Source organism: Herpailurus yagouaroundi, unplaced genomic scaffold (assembly GCF_014898765.1).
Source record: "Herpailurus yagouaroundi ecotype Mexico unplaced genomic scaffold, PumYag 142, whole genome shotgun sequence".
NCBI classification, from domain to species: domain Eukaryota; kingdom Metazoa; phylum Chordata; class Mammalia; order Carnivora; family Felidae; genus Herpailurus; species Herpailurus yagouaroundi.
The window spans coordinates 24,207,876-24,230,358 of NW_024412397.1; the positions used below are offsets into that span (position 1 = coordinate 24,207,876).

Here is a 22,483-nt window from a genome sequence, read left to right on the forward strand (position 1 = left end):
AAAGGAAAGTCTACTGTATTTGTCCATATTTATGCTTACCATGTTTTTTCCTTCTTCCCGAGGTTTTTTTTTTTTTTAATCATTTCCTTTCTGTTTAGAGAACTTCCTTTAGCCACTCTTTTAAGGTACATCTGCCGGAGACAAGTTCTCTGACCTTCTGAACCCATTCTGTCCATCCATCTGGAGGGCTCCAACATCCAGCTCGTCCAACATGAGCTCCAAGTGGTGGCTCAACAGACCAACATCAAAATACAGAAGTGGGTGCCACCCCCAAAGTATGGCCAGAGCTAAAAGAAAAAAAATTCTTTTAGAACAGAAAGGGGTGAGGGGAAAGGGCACTGCAATTTATCACAGGGTAAGAAGGGTCTGAGGGGATTTGGGGTTTGTGAGAGTTTTGATGAGGCAGGATAAGCATAAAGAGTCAAGGGTCAAGAGCAGAGAGCAGAGATGAATACATACAACTGCCCTTCATACTTCAGTGCTTTACAAAGAAAGGTTTATATTTCCCCCAAAGAATGCCAAACGAGTACCCCCTTCAAGTTCTAGTCTAAAATAAAATCCTGTAAACTTTAGATCAGGTGAGAACAAGTCTCTCAGCCTAATAAACGTCCCTGGAATTCACGTCAGCAGGATCAGAAAGAAGATATTGATTTGCTCATGAAATTTATAATCCATTGCCATAGAGCCACCTTATCTGACCCCCTCCCCGCTACCTTGACCCCCATTTCACAGAAGAGGCAGCTGGGGGGGGGGGGGAAGGGGGAAATGGCTTTCCTTAATCCTTAGATGGGCGATGACAGGGTCTCTAGTTTTCAGTGTCCCCCTCTCCCTTAAGTGTCTTGGTTCTCATAATCCTCTAGCATCCACCTCTTCTACTGCCATCTCTCCACCCTCGCCTTTTAGAAATGAGAAGAGAATGGGGACTGTTCCTCCGTGGGCATATCTGAAATGCTGTATTTTCCATTTCAACGGTCACAAAGCAGCGAAGGCAAACTGTTGTCCTCAAGTTTGAGAATTCTCTAAGTGATCAGGAACTCTTTTCAGATTCAAGACATCCACAAGCTTAAGAAAAAGAATGAGCACATAATGATTTAATTGGCTTTCTCTTTTAATCAAAAACATACTTTGTTACAGAGTTCTCAGGAAAGGTTCAACTATTTCTTAGCCACAGACTTCAACCAGGCAAAAGTACACAGAAAGCCACAAAGGAACTACCGGAGCTTTAGCTGACCAGTTTTCCCAAAAGCAGAAGCTAAGTGTGGCTCTTCTCTGGGTTTTGGCATAGCTGCATTCCTCTGATTTTAGGGGAGGAGACAGAGTTGGGAAATACCATGACCAAATAAGTCCCCACCCCCCAGTCACTTCCTCCAATGGTTCAGCAGCCCACCAGGTTTTCATCATCTACAAGCATTCACACTTTTCCCTTAAATCACATGTCCAAGGCATTGGCCCGAACCCAATATGTGGAGGAAGTCTGTCAACTCCATGTTTAGCCTTTCAACCAATCCAAGCCCATGAGTCCTTCTATCAATGACAAGCAGCCATAGCAACAGCAGTTGGTTTCATCCCTTCCTCTCCAGCTATCACAGAGCTGGCCTCTACCAGGACTCCCCAACCCCCCACCCTTAACCCACCCCCAAGGAAGGTCCTCAAGGTCCTTGAAAAAGACAAGTTCATTAATGATACTCATCTAAGAATAGGCCAGAAAAGTACTCTGAAAGGAATGCTCCACCCAAAAGTATTCTAATCAAAATGGACCCAAAAAGAGCCAAGAATAAAGTGAATGATCATCCACTGGTATGGTTTTCTTCTATCATATGAACCATTTTAATTGATGTGGTTCAGAGGAATTCCCCTGTTTTCAACTGATAAAAGAGATAAGAAACCAAAGACCAGAAGTAATGACCTCTAGTATCATTAGGCATTTACAGTAAGTTTTCCATTTCATTTTAGTTGAAAAAAAATCACCAGCACACAGCATTAAGAGGATGCTGTCACACACACACCAGCCCAAAAGGTAGAATGCCATGACTCAAAAAAAGAAGCCTTAAGAAACCTTTAATCTAGATGATGGGAAAAGAGAATGAAGGCTTTTCCCCTCCTCTCAGTTTTTTTTTTTTTTTCTTTTTCTAAGTATTTATTGCAAGGTGGTGCTAGGCCTTTGGTTAAATTTAAGTCTCAAGGACATACTATGTAACTTCTTGTCCATTGGAGAATAGTAATAAAATATCAAGCCTAATCTCATTTGAATAACATGGAAATAAGTAAAAAGCCCCTTCAAACAGCAGAGCAAAACTAAGGAAGAAATCAAAAACTGCTGCGAGGTAGGCAAGGTCACTTAAATTTCGGAGCTAGAACACATCTAGTCCAACTCCCTCATTTTACAGATGAGGCAACTGAGGCCCAGAGAAGGGAAATGACCTGCTCAAGGTCATACATCAAATCAGTGGCAGAGTGCAAACCAGAGTGTACCTGGTGCCAGCCCAGAGCCACCAGTTTTAGGCTGAATAAGAACATGGGCTCTGAGACTTACTGTGAAAGCATCTTAAATACACTGAAAACTATCCACATCAATAGACAGAAATGATTGTCTTCACCTCAGTCCTTCCTATGAAAGAAAGACAGAGGGAGGGAGGGAGGGGGGAGGGGAGGGAGGGGGGGAGGTAGGGGGGAAAGGAGGGAGGGAAGGAGGGAGGGAGGGAGAGGGGGCAGGGAGGAAAATGCTTCATTCATTCATTCAAGTCTGATGTTAAAATCCCTGAAAACATTAGCAATTACTTTAGCTACTCCTTGGGGCAGGATATCAGACCCTCAATTCTCATAAAGGCACCTATAGGTCAAAAATATCTGTAGAGGAGGAAAGCCCCAAGATAGGACTCAAAAGGGGACACCAAAACAAAACAAAAACAACCCTCTCATTTCCTAAGGTTTGTTTTTTGTTGTTCATGTAGGATTTTTTTTTTTTTTTTTTTTTTTGCTGGTATCCTCTAGGCAAGGCATGCCTCTGACTACTGATGATAATTTAGTAACCCCTGTAACCCCAGTTTTTGTACGAGCAGCACTGAGATGGAAGCAACAAAATCTTTCAAAATCTTTCAAAGGCAGAAAATATGAATCTGACCCACTTCTCCCTATTTCAACTACCTGAACTCAGCAAAGAATCAGGAATCATTCTAAGCAGTCAAACAGATGTCAGACACCAAAGCACTGAAAGCCTTTTCAATACTTTACAGGAAAGTTTCTTGGGACCTGTCCCAATTTGTCCTTGTGTTTTAAAGGTAGTTCTAAGTCTGGTTATCTGGGTTTCTTGCCCAAGCAGTTGGAAAAACAAATCAGAAAGCGAAGAAGAAACTACAAGGGGAGCTACACACGAAGTGACCTCTCAGAAAGGGAGAATACTGAAAGGTACTGTGTAAAAAAGAAAAAAGGTAAACATTCAAAACCATAGCAGTCTGCAAAACCTTAGCAGCCCCTGACATCCAAAGACAGGTTGGCACACACAAAAAAACACTGTATCTAGTTTGTTCTCTGATATACACATTAATAACTCCATCCCCAAAATGGCTAAAATAAAAAGGCTTACTGCTTAAATAAGGCAAGTCTGGGTAATGCAGAAAATTCCATTCCACAGTGACAGCAGATAAACAAGATCAACAGCTGGAAGCACTGGCACAAGTGCTTAGGGACAAGGCCAAACCGAGGATGCTTCTGTGAATGCGGCCACTAACCATATACATCCTTCCTGATACATCCTGGGAGAAGTTACCTAGTTGTCAGAAAAAAATGGAAAGGCTTGCACAAAAGATTCTCAGAGCCTCTTTTCTGTAATCTTTGCAAAGCAGAATTTAGGCAACTATTCACAGAGAGCTACCTGTGACAAGATGAGGTCTGCCTTTAGAAAGAAAAAAAAAGCATTTCCTTCCCTCTAACCCCCTCTCACAGAGTTACTATAAAGATCAAGCGAAATAGTGTAGTAAGGAGTTTTGGAAACTGGAAGAAAAAAACAGCATTTCTTCATGCTATTATCTGCTAGTCTTAGCCAAGCCCCCTCTACAAAAAAGTTAAGTGATTTTTCAGAAAATTGCTTTCATATACTCATTTACCTCAGTAACCTAAAATTCATCATCTTCCCAATCTGCTAGCGTTAAATAAAATGCCAGTAAAATGACTTAATGATGAGGAGAACTATAGAAACTATCACCAAAAAGGATTCTGCCCTAGTCAGAATAAAACTGCTTCTTCCAAAAGGCTCTAAAAAAGATCTGAACTAATCTAATTTTGCATAATAGCTAGTGAGTAACTATTAACCAGTTACCACCAAACCACGAGTAGAAATATTTCACCTTATATTCCTTAACCTATGCATGAGGAGCACCATGGGACAATGTAAAATTTCCCTTTTCCAGATGGGCATAGTCAAAAAGATACCTGCAATAAACTTGTAAAAGTAAGATGTTTACCATCTGGAAGACAGGATATTTTATTTTACCTTCAAAATTTCTATTACAAATACCCCCCTTTATACCACACCCTTCCCCCACAAAAATGGATTTTTAACTTTGAAATACAACACAGCTAACATGTATTCAGTTTCCTTGGATAATTCGAGGATGGTAATCCTTAAACTAGACCACCCAACCTGTGAACCGACAATGACTACAGGAAGGATGGGACAAGAGACCTATTTGGTGGGTAGGTCAATACAAATGAGCAGTGTTTCTAGAAAAACAAGGTTATATGGCAGTGATTTATTATCATTATCTTTGCATACCAGGGGTAGCACACTATAAAAAATGAGATAGGGCATATCCCTCAAAAGAATCTACTCCCTGGAAAATAAAGGCAACACCATTTTAGGATTCCCTTTGATAACGCACTGAAAGGCACTGGGCCAAAGTGGAATGGCCTCATACTGGATTAGAAGGGTACTTGGTTCAACTCTCAATTCAGCTTGCACTGAAGCTCAACATTTTGAGATATGAAATAGCTGGAGAAAATCTACCCGGAACCATATCCTCAAAATAATCAGATTCTGAGAACTGCAGAAACTATTCTACCCTAAAGTAGCCATAACATTTTAAACCTAGTGATTCTTGAGTCTTACTCATCAAAGATGACTATCTCTAAGAAATGGAAATACTGTTTAACAACTAAGCTCTCAAAAATAACTGATCATGAACATACTAGATGTTTTCTCAGAAGCATAAGACTGAATCTAGGTACAAACATAAAGCAATTAACAACTAGAAGTAATGCTATATACTGGTAGTTAACATTATGGCTCTTAGTAGAAAGAAACCAAGACAGGTGGCTTGGCCTCAAAGAAAGACTTTTTAGCAAATATTTCCACACACTTTCCCCAGACGATTAAACATGAAAACCTTCCTTAAAGGAGAAAAGGAGGCAACGGATTGTATCACAGCATGCTAATCAAATGATCCTAATCAAATAATCTGGATTTTAAAAATCTCTCATCACTCCTATTCTTCATTCACAGTAAAATGGACCTAAAGTCAGCAATTTCTAGAGAATGAAGATGATCTTTTTTTAAAAAATCTGCCAATAAAACTTAAATCACCAAACTTTTACAGATTAAAATTTGGTCTTTAACAAAAGTATCCGTAAGTACTCAAGAGTTCAAATGAGCTTGGCAGAGAAAATATTTTAAAACAAAAAAAAAAACATGTAGCTTGGATCCAGATCTATGTTTAAATCACAATAAGCAAACTCAGTGGTTCTCCTAGGATGGTCTTCTGAAGATGACCTTCTGAGCAAGGAAGAAGACTTATTCGTTTACGTCATTTAAGGATGACTATTCTAAGTGTTTCTCAAATCTCATACTTGTAACACACCTTCAAGAATCTTATTACACCTAAGAAGGCCCTCCAAGCAAAACATAAAAGCATCTGAAAGATAATCCTTGGTTTTATGTCACACTATTTTATCCTGTAGACAACCTATTTACCTTGTAGACAATCAGGCCTATTTTGCTACAGTAAAATAAAAGCTAAAACAAAATAAAACAAAACAAAACAAAAAAACCCCAACCAACTCTACACTCGATACATAATGTCTGTGGGGAAGTCCTGGCAGAGTGTGAGGGAAACCAAAGCTGTCCAATAGCACTGGCTGTTGCCTGTCATTTAGTAGAAGGTATCTTGCTTCTGAGGTTCAACTCAAAAGTGCAAAAGAAAACAAAACTTAAAAATCAAACCTAGAATTCAACTTTGTATGTTGAGATTCGGTTTTATTTAGGCTACTAGCTAAGTAAAAAGCATACATATTGTGTCTGTGGTACAGTCAATACATTTGCAACTTTTCTACTTAAATTCTCTATACAAAGTCACTGCCAATTAATATGATCATTGATGGCAAAGGGCTTAGAATAACCAAAAGGTATAAAAAAGTTTGCAGTCTTGCCCCAAGATACAAAAACTGAATTTTAAACAATGTCAAAACATACATGATTTAAACAGTATACGAAAAAAAAAAAAAGTCACACATCAAATCAAGTACAAAAATATCCAAACTAGCTATTATGAACTGTAATGTTTCCATTATTCTGCACAGTATTTAACATAGAATTTAGCAGTTTCCAAAATACTCACTTAGTTTAAGCATTGCCACTTTTGCAGAATGGTGAGATATTAGGTGAAGTGACACTGCCTTTAGTGTTTTTAAAAATACAAAACCTTTCCTTATGAATTAATGAAGGAAAGAAATTCCTCTTCTAGGCTCCGTAGTGACCACCTTGTGCCTAGAAATATAAAAGAATATATCTACTGTATAACAGGGCAAAAGAATATTTCTTGACAAATAGTTACCCTGAACAGGGATAACAAGTGTAAATTTTAAATGGTGTATTTTTGTGGGTGATTTTAAGGAATTCCCAGTATACACACAGATTAGTGTTTTGCCTTGGCAAAAATAAAACTGAAGTTGCAAGACCATCTGAATTGAAATCGTCTTCACTCGTTTTAACTTGCAAAAAAATATTTTGGATAAAAGGTTATATAATACATTACTATCTTATTTTTTAAACACAGAGTGAAGTTGCTCTTGGTAAAATTAACTCACCCACATGGCACAATATTTTGGAGTAAAGTATGTTCAATAATAACAACTTGCACACAAAATAACATAGGTGAATTAACTTTGAGAACTTCTCTCCTTTAAAATCAGCAATATTGAATTTATTCTGTAGAATAACACATGTATCAATGTTCTGCATATAAAAGGCTCTAAGACATTTTAAAGGGCTAAATTTTCCAGCACTGGAATGATTCCTTCATACATAACTGGTAAAGATTTAATAAGAATGTGTTTTTCCTGATCTTCAAGCTCTGAGCCATGCCTGAAAAGTTCTAAGTAGGAAAAAAAATTGTTTTAATCCAGTTTCTGTCTGCTAGGAGCAAGGCAGCAAACACACTTTTCAACCCTTTATGAAAAAAGCAGAACAAAAGTGAAATATATCTTCAGATTATAAACAGGATTGTATTTTATAGTCCACCATCCTGACAATGTTAAGGGCCCCAACACTGAAAGACCTCAGTCTAAAGGCTGTGGGTCAGCAATAGGCATGGTATGAAGCACTTCATCTAAGAGTTGGAGGGCCCGGTGTAAGTGAATCTCGATCCAGCAAGGCGTTTCTTTGATGCTCTGTCTTGGGTAATCCGGTCCCCAGCCCTTCACAAAACTCATCCTGAGTATGCACAAACGGCGAAGGTCATCGACACCAATGCCGGCAGCAGCTGACAAACCTAACAGAAAAGATTTGGAAGACGTCAGAGGGACAGGCTGATCTCTTCCATCCTCCCTACACCTTATCAATAAAGTGACCAGCTTTCTTTACTTCATTCTCCCCAGCATATAACTTCTCTGTCAAAGTGCCAAGAAGTTAAGTGTAGATCTACGCTTTATCAACAGGGACTGAAAACTTTTGGTTAAGACAATTCACATTCCACAGGAGTCTTCTAGCTACCAGCAATTATGAAGTAAATTACCACAATCCACCAACACCCCACCTATTTTTCTCTTTAGAAGGAGAGGTGAAGGTGAAAAAATAACTTGTTTTTAAGAGGTAGCACATGTCCACAGGTTGGTTCTAAGAACCTTACTGTCTGTCTAAACAGCCTGGTTCAATGAAAGACATGACTAATAATGAGACAGTTAATAGTCCTGGTTCCACTAAGACTTCTTGGATGACCCAGATGATGTCTGTCTCTCAATTTCACAGTGTAACAGAGGTACCGTGCAATTACTCAATGGGGGCAGTAGACAAGAATGAGAAATTTAATAATAATTCTGGCCTCTTTAGTAAAAGCATGTTTGTAACATCAACACTAGCAAATTAATGGTTTAGGTGCTCAACTTTTTTAAAAAGTCAAATTCTCTAAGGGAATATGCCTCATCTACCTCTACACTGTAAACTCCTGAACATAAGTCACAAAGGAGATTCTGCATCTAATTTTCCAGTCAGAACATACAGTCATATAGTCAGTCTCCATTCATCAATATCACAGTGAAACTAGTGGGAGGAGTCTGCATGTGCTGTACAGAAACCTGCAGGGCCGCTGCAGTTTCTTAGCCAGTGTGATTTGCTTACCACACTGAAGAGGTTAAGAACAGGGGTTGAATGAATCACTAGTTATGCCTTCAGACGTGGAAGATGGGTGCCACGTGTTTCCATCATAAAAGTCTATAGTCAGGAGTTTAACTCTGCAGTAAAAAATTCCCCATCAGTGTGAAACCTGGCACACAGTTCAATTTTACCCTAAAATTAAAAAAAAGTCTACAAGTTATCAAAATACCACCCTCACGTAAGTTTTCTCTCCATGCTTAGCGTACTTAAAAAAAAATTTGGAGAGGTACCTAATTCTGAACTTGAAATATGCTCTCCTTCTAGAATAAAGCCAAGCACATTGGTGATTACAACCCACCCTTGCTGGTGAGGCAGGAATTAAAAGCATCAACAAAAAAACAGGAGATTGATCAATATAATCTAACAATGACCCCCTTTCTCCTTTATCCCATACTCCCTTTTTGATACAAAAAGAATGAAGACAGTGTCCTAGACAAAGGACAACTATTACAGAAAAACAGTTTTTTGCTAATTCAAAAATGTTATCATCCCAGTAAAAGAACACTTTAGTTTCCATTATTGCCTGAAGTAACTAATCAGCTGAGTGAATCAAGATAAAGTGCCAACTACTACACTTGACAACAAAGTATCAAAAGCATACTTACTGATAGCTGGAGCTATTCCACCTACTGATCCAGGGCCAGGGATGTTTCCTGCCACGGCGGCGGCCTGCGCAGCGGCTGCAGCTTGAGCAGTGGCCGCCTGCTGCTGCATCTGCCGATGACACTGACGCAAATCAAAGACCTTTAAACAAGAAGTGCAAGTTCAATGCTATGAGTCCATCAGAAGAGATTCTACCACACATCAAAAGCCAATGCAAAATCTATTTAAAGCTCATAGCTTCATTTAGCTCTCAGAATAATTAATTTAAAAACCTAAGTTTTTATGTCGATTACAGCTGGTGGTTAGAGAAGGGGACTGGAACTCAGCCTAAAGGCACACTTCACTATCAGCTGCCACGGGCCTCTCCAGCCTTTATCTAGCTCAGCAAGGGTCAGTCACACTGTCCTTGTGAACAACCACCACTTGCATAAAATAAACCACCCTTTGGTAACCAAACTGCTGAGAGTTCTCTTTAGGCTGAATTGATTGATGGCCTTGGTCACAGGGCCAACTTCTTTACCATTCTAGCTACTTGGAGGTGTGTAATAAATGGCACTGTCACAATTTAAGAAAGAATCTATATTTTTTAGAGATGTATGCTTTAGTACACAGGAGCAAATTCACATAACATTCAGGACTTGTTTCAAAATACTTAAGAAATAAAGGAAAAAACGACAGATCAAGCAAATGTAAAATGTTAACAATGACCGAATCTCAGTGATGGGTACACAGGATTTCATTAAACTATTTTTTCTCTACTTTTCTGTATGTTTGATAATGCTCATCATTTAAAAAAAAAGTTTAGCTTTGAATTCTGTCACTAATTACATGGGCTAAATTAAATTTCTTAACCTCTCTAGAGTCTCAACTTACTTATCTATAAAATGGGAATGCTAAGTGTACATGCTTTTTCATAGAGTTTGTAAACTTGGCATAATATACATTAAGCTGTCAATAAATGTTACCTAATATTTTGGTTCTGGCCTCCCCTGCACCATTTACCTTTCAGGATGAGTTAAGGAGTTCCTAAGTAATCTCCGGGTGGTTTATCAGCCACACCAAGGGTTGGTTATGGGGATTGCCACTTTTACCCTTATCCTTATGAAAGTACTGACATGCTCTTTAAGTAAGCAACAGATTATGAATGATAAGCCATATCATCTTTCTAGTAAAAAGCCAACTTCCTAAAATAATGTATTTGCTTATATTTGCTTTTAAAAACAGCACTGAACGATCAGCAAACAGAGTGGTCATCTACAGAAGCTGTGGGAAAGGAAGACAAGGAGAGAGTAGAAACAGGCTGTTCAATGCAAACTTTATTTTCAGAACCATGTGATTATATTCCTTATTCAGAGTAAATTAAGTTTTTAAAAAGTCCTCTTAGTATGCACAAAACCCAAATATGAGCAAGCATAATTATCCTTGCCAAGAAAAGAAAAGACCAAATAATGCATAACATATGACTTTCTCAGATAAACAACAGGTTTAGAGCCCAAACCACTAATTTTCAGATGCCTAAAAAAGAAATTATGATTGTCTTTAATCATGGTACCTGGTACTAAAAAATAAGAACACACACGAACAATAAACACAACAATCCTCTCAAAATAGCAAATCACATTTCTATTTACTTACTTCTCTATTCAATGCCTATCTTCTAGCATCAATAAAGGACAAAACTTAAACTATCTCATTTTCTGAAGAGGTATGAATTTGTCAAGTATATAGGTATGTAACACCCGGCCAAACTATAAGTTCCGAAAGACTTCAAGACAGAAAGCATGGCAGAGTTAGGTCTGAAAATCAGAAATTCCACTATGCCCAGAACAGAAACCACTGTTTTTTCAAGATTTCTGAAGAGTCCATTAGATTCTGAACTTTTCCACTGGGCTATGACCTCTCAGAAGGCATTATGCAGCACAGCACAAAGCAGGAACTCAAATATTTGAAAAGCCAAATAGCTCTACAACCACTTTTTTTTTTTTAAAGAAAGAAATTAATAAAACTTTTTATTTTAGAGCCGTTTTAGGTTCATGCTAAAATGAGCAGAAAGTAAAGAGTTCCCTGTCCCTACTCAAGTACTACTCAAGTACAACCTCCTCCAGCACAGTGGTACATTTGTTACAGTCAATAAACCTACCAAAGTCATAGTTTACTTAAGGTTTCACTCTTGATTTTGTACATTTTAATGGGACTGGACAAATGTATGATGACATGTATCCAACACCTGAGTACCATACAAAGTAGTGTGAATGCCCTACAAATCCTCTGTGCTCTATTTATCCTTCCCTCCTTGCTCATCCCTGGAAACCACTGATCTTCTTACTGTCTCCACAGTTCTGACCTTCCCAGAACGTCATGTAGTTAGAATCACAGAGTATGTAGCCTTTTCATATTGACTTCTTTCACTAAGTAATATGCATATAAGATTCCTGTATGTCTTCTCATGGCTTGATAGCTCATGTTTTCTTAGGGCTGAACGATATTCCATTGTGTGAATGTACCACAGTTTATCCATTCACCTACTGAAGAATATCTTGGTTGCTTCCAAGTTTGGGCAATTATTAAATTATTAAATTATTAAAGCTGCTATAAACATCCCAGTGCATGTTTCTGTGTGGGCATACGTTTTTAATTTACTTGGGTAAACACCAAGGAGTCTGATTGTTGGATGATATGGTAAGAGTATGTTTAACTATGTAAGAAACTACCAACTGTCTTCCAAAGTGGCTGTACCATTATGCATTCCCACCGGCAATAAATGCGAGTTCCTGTTGCTCCACATCCTTGTCAGCATTTGGGGTTGTCAGCGTTTTAGATTTTGGCCATTCCACTAGGTATATAATGGTATCTCATTGTTTTAATTTGCAATTCCCTAATAACATATAGGGAACATATATATGATATATGTATCATATATATGACATATATATATGATATACATACATGTATATACATATATACATATATATGATATACATATGCTATCTGTATATCTTCTTCAGTGAGGCATTTATTCATGTCTTTTACATATTAAAAAACATTTTTATTGTTTATTTATTTTTGAAGGGAGGGGGCAGAGCACGAGTGTGGGGGGAGGGCAGAGACAGAGGGAGACACAGAATCCAAAGCAGGCTCCAGGCTCCGAGCTGTCAGCACAGAGCCTGATGTGGGGTTCAAACCCACGTACCACAAGATCATGACCTGAGCTGAAGTCGGATGCTCAGCCAACTGAGCCACCCAGGTACCCCTACACATTTTTTAAAATATTTATTTGGGGGGGGGGGGGGGGGGGAGGGAGGGGGGGGGGGAGAGAGAGAGAGAGAGCGTACCCACTGAAGTGGGGGAGGGGCAGAGAGAGGGGGAGAGAGAAAATCCCAAGCAGGCTCTGCGGCAATGCGGGGCTAAAACTCACCAACCATGAGATCATGACCTGAGCCAGTATCAAGAGTCGGATGCTTCACTGACTGAGCCTACCCAGGCACCCCCTGCACATTCAAAAAATCAGGTTGTTTTCTTATTGCTGAGTTTTAAAAGTTTTCTACATTTTAGATAACAATCCTTTATCAGATGTGTCTTTTGTAAATATTTTCTCCCAGTCTGTGACTTATCTTCTCATTTGCTTGACAAACTTTCACAGTTTTTAATTTTTTAATTTTAATTTCATCAGGGAAGTGCAACCTATCAATTGTTTTTCATGGGGCACTTCTGGTGTCATACCTAAAGTCACCACCACACCCAAGGTCATCTACATTTTCTCTGATGTTCTCTTCTAGGAGTTTCATAGTTTTGTGTTTTACACTTTGCTCTTTACAACCAAAAAAAAATTTTTTTAAACATCACTAACCAAGTATGGTACCTATATAGTCTTACTGTCCAGGAGCAGGGAATATACCTTATAAATTCCTAGGGTTCAAATATGCTCTCAATGTACCCTCACCCCTGTCATGAATCATTAAAAATAGCCAAAAGATCTTCACACACAGTTCCTTACAATGTTGTAAACAATCACAATTATGAATGTCTTAGCCTAAATCTATGCTAACACCAGCTACACATTATTATAGGTAACCACAAAAAATGAAATTTTATAATATTATCACTTTTATCTGCAGATGTAGAAATTATTTATTCAGCACTTCAGCAAATCCTTCCAGAGTAGATTTATGTAATTAAAGCACTCAAACCAGAACACTTCTAATTACTGGCTATACTGCCAGTAACTGAAACCTAACTAAAACCTGGGTTGCCTCTCTACTACTGTATCTGATCCATTAAACCATAACAGATTTTATCTGTTTTACTGGATGCTAAAATTAAGGCTACCATTGAAATGTGACCATCTTCCTTTCAGAATCAGAGTTATTAATAAAGACAATTCAAAGGAATCAAAGTTTAAATATCCTTTTGGGCTCAGATCCAGAAGATATTTCTGATCACCACTGCTGACCTAATCAACTCCCTTCCTTCCATTTATTTAAGCATGCTTCCTGTGGTTACTCTCATATAAACTTATTACAAACCTATTACTTAAAGCTCAATGTCAACATCTTCAGAATACTTTCAACCAGGCGTCAAATTTTGACATTTTTCTATTATAAGGCTTAATTACAACACTCTCAGTTGGAATCAACACCAAGAAATAGCAACCCAGAAAGAGAAAGGGAATTTTGTTGTATATTGGGCATGTGAACATAAGACTTCATTAAAAATTTGCTAAGTTACCTGATCTGGAGGTAAGAATCACAATACACCGTAATTGGGAAATCAACATAAGTCGGGATCATAATAATCTTCAACCTAGCCTACCTATGGTTTAGAAGCCTCCCCTAGCATTTATGTGTGCAAAACCAAACCTGACTCAACATCATCAGGGAAATGCAAATCAATAACCATCACAATGAGATAACACTCTACACCCATTAGGATGGCTAAAATACAAAAGATAGATAATAAGTGTTGATGAGACTGTACAGAAATTGAAAGCTTCCCACACTGCAGATCAGAATGTAAAACAGTTTAACTCACTCTGGAAAACAGTTTGGGAGTCCCTCAAAATGTTACGCAGAGTTACCTTATGATCCCGCAATACCTCTCTTAGGTATATACCCAAGAGAAATGAGGACATACATTCACATAAGACCTTGTACACTAATGTTTGTAGTAGTATTATTCATAATATAGCCAAAAAATGGAAACTCCTATATCCATCAACTGAAGAATGGATAAATAAGATGTGGTATATGGAATATTATTCTGCCATAAAATGAATGAACTACACATGTCTGTTATGTGGATGAAGCTTGAAACATTATATCTAATGAAAGCAGTCACAGAAAAGGTGCTTGGGTGGCTCAGTGGATTAAATGTCCAACTCTTGATTTCAGCTCAGGTCATAATCTCACAATTCGTGACACTGAGATGTGCGTCAGGCTGTGTGCTGACAGTGCAGAGCCTACTTGGGATTCTCTCTCTCCCCCCCCCCTCTCTGCCTCTCCCCTTCTCATGCATGCATGCTTTCTCTCTCTCAAAATAAACGTTTTAAAAAAAGACAGAAAGAAGTCACAGAAGACCACACTATTCGAATTCATTTATACAAAATGTTCTGAATAGGCAAATCTATAGAGAAAGTAAATTAATGGTTGTTTAGGGCTGAGAGAAATGGGAGATTGAGAAATGATAACTAAAGGGTACAGGGCTTCTTTCTAGACTGATGAAAATGCTCAAAAATTGATTGTGATGATGGCTGCATAACTATGTGGATATATTTTTAAAAATCACTGAACTGTACAATTTAAATGGATGAATTACATGGTATGTGAATTATATCTCAGTATCTTAATAAAGCTGTTAAAAAACCTGACTGCCCAGATAGTGGGATTAAGCCTGGCGTCAGCCTTCCGGTGCTGGGTGTGGAGCCTGCTTAAGATTCTCTCTCCCTCTTCCGTTGCCCTTACCCCACTCGTTCTTCCCGCATATGTGCTCTCTCTCAAAAACAAAACAAAACAAAACAAAACAAAACAAAACAAAACAAAACATCTTACTTTTGAGAGCAAAACAACAAGGCCACTTAGAACTCAAACATTTGCTTCATTTAAACCTTGTAAAATGACATTTCATTACATCAGATTTTCATGAATGAAAGATGACTATAATGTCATGAAAGATGAAGGGGGAAAAATCAACATCTTAGGAGAAAAGAAACTTCACAATTTAGCTTTAGCTTCTTGATTTATAAAATGAAAGAATGGTTCTCCAAACTCATGTTTTCCTAATTTTAAAAGAGAAAAATGTGTTTGTGTGTGTGTGTGTATGCATGTTTGGGGGGATAGGGGAGGTGTATTCCCAATGTGTGGGTCCTCCTTCCAGAGGTTCATGTTATTTGCATATAATTGACCCCAGTAATACCATCTCTGGTGAGAATCAATAAATCTAAACACCATTATACAGATCCTCTAGTTATCACTGCCTAAAAAATTAGTAAATTAAGAACATGCCAATAGTTAGACTTAGGGTATATTTGTATGTCCTTCTTTCTGGCTAATAAGATTCTTTTGAAGAACAATAATATGCTTGGTAAACAGAAATCATTCTTTTAAAATCTTAACAGTTAATATGATAAAAACAGGATATTGTTTTTTACTCCACTAAAATGTCCCACAAGACTGTTATTTATTGTTCACAGCAAAAGCCTTATATTACTTTGAATATCTATCCATTGACAGTGGTTTATCAAGTGATGATATATCTCATACCTTAGGAGCTTTTCAAGAGCCATTTGTACTAAAACAGAGATGTTACACTTATTTGACAATCCTAAAAATTACTTTAATTGTAGGAGTCTACTCAAATGTTTTAAAATGACCCTATATCAAATAAATTCATAACTCTTGTCTGACACATAGTATATAATCAACACATAGCTCCCTGTCCATTCGCTGCAAATTATTCAAGTAACCCAGAGATTTCCAAGTCAAGATGGATGAGTAAGTATACATGAACACTTTTTTCTCTCTGCTATAAGCACATACAAAGGGTAGAACAATTATTAAAGATATATATCCCTTAAGCCAATCATAAAATTCACATAGAAATACAAAGAGTGGTCAATAGTCAATCCTGAGAAAGGACAACGTTGAAAAACTCATACTTCCCAACTTCAAAACTTACCACAAAGCTAGAGTAATCAAGTCAGAGTAGTACTGTCATAAGGATTATATACGTATGTGTGTGTGTGTGTGTGTGTGTGTACACATATACATGTGTATATATATATATATACATATGTGTATATATGTATGTATATATATGTGTGTGTGTATACACATATATACATATATATGTACGTGTATATATATGTACATATGTATAATTGTGTGTGTGTGTGTATATATGTGTATATATATGTATGTATATATGTATATAAACACAGAAATAAGCCTTTACATTCAAGGTCAACTGAATTTCACCAAAGGTGTCAAGATAATTCATAAGAGAAAACACAGTCTTTTCAACAAATGGTTGCCAGAACTGGATATTCCAATTCAAAAGAATAAAGCTGGATCCCTTCCTTATACCATAAACACAAATTAACTCAAAATGGAGCACAGACCTAAAATAAAGAGCTAAAACTATAAAATACTTAGAAGAAAACATAGAAGTAAATCTTCATGACTTTGGATTAGGCAATAGTTTCTTAGATAAGACACTGAAAGCAAAAGCTACCAAAGAATAGATAAATTGAACTACATCAAAATTAAAACCTTTCATGCTGCAAGTCGTATCACCAAAAAGTGAAATGAAGAACAAGCCAAAGAATTGAAGAAAATATACACAAATCATGTATCTTATAAGGGACTGATACCCAAAATATATAAAGAACTCTTATAACCCAGTAACAAAATGACAAAGAACCCAATTTAAAAATGGGCAAAAGATCTGAATAGATATTTCTCCAGAGAAGATATACAAATGGCCAATAAACACATGAAAAGATGTTCAGTATTATTATCAATTAGGGCAAATCAAAACCACAATGAGATACTACTTCACACCCACTAAGATGGCTAAAATAGATAATAACAAGTATTGATGAGAATACAGAGAAATTAAAACTCTCATATATACATTGCTGATGGAAATGTAAGATGGCATAGCAACTTGGGAAATAGTCTGGCAATCCATCCAAAAACGCTGAACACAGTTGCCTTATAATCCAGCAATTCTACTCCTAGGTATATATCCAAGAAACTGAAAACATACATCTACCTAAAAACCAGTACGTGAATGTTCAGAGCAACATTATTCGCAATAGCCAAAAAATGGAAATAATCCATGTGTCCATCAACTGATGATGGATAAACAAAATCTACAGTGGAGAGCAGGGACTAAAGACAGGAGGTACTTGCGTACCAAGATCAAAAAAAGAAGGTGTAGAGGTTAGTAATTTAACTTCTTAGAATAATAAGGAAAGATACAATAGCCAGGCTCTCTGAGGTCTACAACTGGGCACTTGCCCATAAACCAAGTGCTGGTAAAATACTCTGACAGCTAATTCAGAAATGCGCCTAGGAATAAAATTCTTGCCCATGGCAGAGATAAGCAACAGAAACCTATGCAATAGGAATTAGGCCCTGAGCATACCTGGGGATTGGAACTCAATTTCCTCATGGGACAAAATTCCTCTACCTCCTAAATATAAGAATTGGTTCTGAGATGTGGATCCCAGGGTGCCAGACTAAGGCAAAACTGCCCTATAGGGAGAAGCAATAACAGGGAGGAAAAAAAATAAAAAGAATTAATTCTCTCAAGACAAATTTGCCAACCAATATAAAATAGACTGCAAAGCATACGAGGAAATCCAACACCACTTAAAAATAACAATAAAGCACAAATAACTAAAATTCCTTGTGAAGAAATTGGAAAATGCAAGTGAAGATAATTCCACCTCCCAGAGACAATTCCTGGTAAGACATTGTACACACCACTGACTTGTGGGTATATATATAAACGAATACAAATATCCTATGTAATGTTTAACAGATCATAGTCTATGTATTGTTTAACAACTGACATTTCCACATCATAAACATCCTATCAATAAATGTATTTCAATATTTTATTGTTCTATTGTATTCCATTGTTCTAACAGATCAAAACTATAAATGGTTCTCTACGGTCATGACTTAACATTACTGTTAAATTATTGGAAATTACTGTTAATTTCAGAAGGTGTGATAAATAGCATTGTGATTATGTCTTTTAGAAATATTTATCAATTACCAATTCGTACGAGAGTATTTTATGAGTGAACTGAAAGAATATTTGGAAATGGCTTTAAATTACTGGAGAAAAAAAGTAAAGTGGTAAGCACAATAAAGGTTGATAGAATGCTGATAATTGTTGAAGCTGGATGAGGGGTACATGAAGGTTTCTTATTTTCACTCTACTTGATAATATTTAGAAATTTCATTATAAAAAAAAAAGTTTCATTATATAGATCCCTATATCCTTTAACTGAAAATGAGATATTGGGTTTGTTGTTGTGAGGCAAACAAGCAATTCCATTTCTGTACACACTATTTGACTATATTATTTGTATGTTCAGGAATTTCCTGGAAATAAGTGATGAGTTATACAGTTAATTCCACTAATTTACAATAGCCAACAATGAAGATGCTTAGGATGACTGTACAAAATCTGAAATTAAAAATATATTTAGCCTTTCTAATTCCAACTTTCTTTCAAAAAGAGTGTGTTATGTTATAAACCAAAATTGAAATGGGTTGAATAGGTAATAAATGATAAACACCTCAGGCTTAATATGCAAAACAATATAATAAATATCATAATAAACAATAGATAAATGTTCATTTAATGCACAAAATTACATTTAATAACCTGGTATTGAAGCATTTTTCATTTCTCAGGTTCTTAATTTGAAAAGCTATTTTAGAATTCCCCTCCATACGATCCTGAAGATTGGCTAAGATAAAATTCTAGAGTCTGAGTTTTACATACTTTATAAATCAAAGGAATACAAATTTGGAGATTTCACTCAATATTTTCAAGAGCTTGTGTATTACTGTAAAACAAATTTATTAATAAACAAATTTATTAATAAATAATAGGGCATGAATGCAACCATAAAACTCAATAGGCAATAACATCAATAAATGCCCCAGGAAATATGTTTTATACACAAATATCACTTCTGATTGTTTAATACGTAAAAGACATTTTTCTACTGCCCCCACCTCCATCTCAATTCTTTTAACAATAGAGCTTTCTAAGTCTAAAATATTTGAGTAAGACTGTAACTAACCTTTATATATGCACTTGGGTAGATCTTATGAACAGCATCTCCAGGTGCACGGCCCGCTTCTCTGTCTAAGTAGTAACTCTGCACAAAGACTGCATGGTCGCTAAGGCACCTGACCCAAACATCACCTTCACCTTTACATTCCAGCTGCACACCTTTGCCTATGTGCAACCTTAGGAAGAAAAAGAGAATCACATTTTGTTTGGATAAGTATTTAAAAATAAGTTTTGGTTCAGATTATATTGCATACCCAATATTAAAAAAAATTTTTAAATAAAAGACATTATATTACACCATAACTGAAAGACAGCCATTATTAACATTCTTGCATATTTCCTTTTTTAAAATATCTTATTCATATAAAATAACGATGAGCATATACATAATGTTTACTACCTGCTGAATACTTAAACATAAATCCTCACTTAACCTTTACAATTCAGTAAGGTAGATACCATTAAACCCATTTTATAAATGTTGAAACTAAAGCTTATAAAAGCATATAGTTACACTGTCCAAGTCAACAGCTACTAGCTACATGTGACTATTTAAATTAAACTAATTATAAAATTCAGTTAATCATATGAACCATATTCTAACTGCTCAATAGCCATGTTTTAATGTAGGCAGTGGCTACTGCAGTGAACAGCACAGATATAAACTATCTTCTTCATCACAGATAATTCTATTAGCACCAGCTTAGAGAGTAATTCACCGAAGTCACATAGCTAGTGATAGAACCATGAGTACATACTTATGCACATATATACTTCCTTAAAGAGTTGAGATCATAAAGTGCCTAAAACTATATTTTCCTATAATATTTCACCTTAAGCATTTACATTTGATATATAAACTTTTAATTAACATTTTAATGACTACATAAAAAATGAAAGTTCATCAAAATTTACTTAAGCATTACCCTTTATCATTTTTCCAACATTATAAATAATATTTACAAAAACATCCTCGTTTTTTTTGTTTTTTTTTTGGTTTTTTCTTCTCCATTTTTTATTTATTTTTGGGACAGAGAGAGACAGAGCATGAACGGGGGAGAGGCAGAGAGAGAGGGAGACACAGAATCGGAAACAGGCTCCAGGCTCTGAGCCATCAGCCCAGAGCCCGACGCGGGGCTCGAACTCACGGACCGCGAGATTGTGACCTGGCTGAAGTCGGACGCTTAACCGACTGCGCCACCCAGGCGCCCCAAAACATCCTCGTTTTACATTACTTCCTCTCAACAGATTTGTAGAAATAATATATGATCAGAGGAAATAAAGATTAGTTTTCAAACTGGATACCAAAAGGTCTAGTTTACTATTCAAAACATAGAAACGTCATTAACTTAAACAAGACTTTTTATTATATCTTAAATAACAAACATCCACAATTATACTGCAGTGCTTACAAATTTTCTGACTTTTTAAGATGATCTTTAATTTTTGTCTATATTCAAAATCTTGTAAGTCTACACTGAAAAACAGAACTTAGAATACATGACAATGGGGGCGCCTGGGTCGCTCAGTCGGTTAAGCGTTCGACTTTGGCTCAGGTCGTGATCTCACGGCTCCTGAGTTTGAGCCCCACAGAGCCTTGTCTCCCTCTCTCTCTGCCCCTCCCCTGCTCTCTCTCTCAAAAAATAAATAAACATTAAAAAATTTTTGAAGAATAAATGACAATGTACTATATTCAATTTTTAAAATAACTATACAGTCAACAATACCTTGCTCTTTCAATGGCTTCTGTCCTGTGGACATTCGAGAGTTGACCCAAGCAAAAGCGATCTCCTCCAGAAGGGTCCACATATCCATCAACAGTAACAATAGGGCAGCTTGAAGGAACCTTAAATGTCTCTCCAACTTGAACATCCATTTCAAAGTAAGCGATGGAACACCAATACTCAGGAGCTACAGAGGATAAACAGGAGAACACCTACCCATGTAAGATACAAAGCGTTCACTTTCACTTAAGACAAAGCTTTTCCTAAAAGAAAGGGTGAAGGGAAGAGACAGGCATTTGAAAAGCACCCAAAAGAATTTGATGAAAATGACAATGTATTAAAAGTAGGCACTTCCAAGGCACCTGGGGGCCTCAGACGGTTAAACACCCGACTTCGGCTCAGGACATGATCTCACAGTTTGTGTGTCAGGTTCTGCACTGACAGCTCAGAGCCTGAGCCTACTTGGGATTCTGTATCCCCCTCTGTCTCTCTGCCCCTCCCCTGCTTGTGCTTGCTCTCTCAAAAATAAACAAACATTAAAAAAAAAAGTAGACACTTCCATGTCTTCCATTTTTCAGCTCAGTACCTAGCATTCTTGAAACTGTAGTCATTTTTAAAATCTGGACATTGGTTCTTACCTCAAAGGACACAGTCAACTAGGAATTTAAAGAATGGAAGTAATTAGAATCTAAAATAAATTATTTTATCATAGTGTTTCATTTGGCTGCATATATTTTCTACGTAGTCCAACTTGTATTTTTTTAAAACACACTGACTCTAAGACATATTCCAGGGAAGTGTTCTTGAGTAACATCAATTTATGGCATATTTGTATAGATCCCTAATTGAGAGACAGGGCATAAGCAAGTCAGCCATCCCAGACTAGAGTCAAGGTTAATCACACTCCACTACACAGTTGCTCTGGATAGGAATTCTCAACTGTCTCTTGATTGAAAGGTTGTTTTTGGTGAAGTCAATTGATGTTAACTACTACAATTTTAACTCTGAAGATGTATTCCGTGTATTCATTTAAGCAACGATAAATGATTTAAAATAATTTTAAATGGGATTGGGAAAAAAGGCACGACTTGGTTTGATTTGCAAATATAGTTGATCAAGTATTTCTAATTTTTGTTTGAATACAATTATTAGAGACAACATAAATGGAAATTATTTGGTTTTCCTTTAACTAACAATT

General features: G+C 36.7%; 1 protein-coding gene across 5 annotated transcripts in view; it reads right to left on the bottom strand.

The window, feature by feature from the left end:
* Positions 1–1,086: 1,086 nt before the first annotated feature.
* SMAD4 (SMAD family member 4) overlaps positions 1,087–22,483 on the bottom strand; it is a 111,386-nt gene continuing 89,989 nt past the window's right edge. For 2 of the 5 annotated variants that reach the window (XM_040478805.1, XM_040478804.1), the window contains exons 9-12: positions 21,289–21,472; positions 19,569–19,737; positions 9,247–9,385; positions 1,087–7,760 (exon numbers count right to left, since the gene is read on the bottom strand). In XM_040478805.1, the coding sequence (XP_040334739.1) occupies positions 7,549–7,760; positions 9,247–9,385; positions 19,569–19,737; positions 21,289–21,472 (704 nt within the window). In that variant the 3' untranslated portion in view covers positions 1,087–7,548. Of the gene's footprint in view, positions 7,761–8,605; positions 8,719–8,751; positions 8,774–9,246; positions 9,386–17,890; positions 17,998–19,568; positions 19,738–21,288; positions 21,473–22,483 lie in introns of those variants that run through there. The other 3 variants (XR_005791598.1, XM_040478806.1, XM_040478807.1) reach the window with 3 other exon arrangements.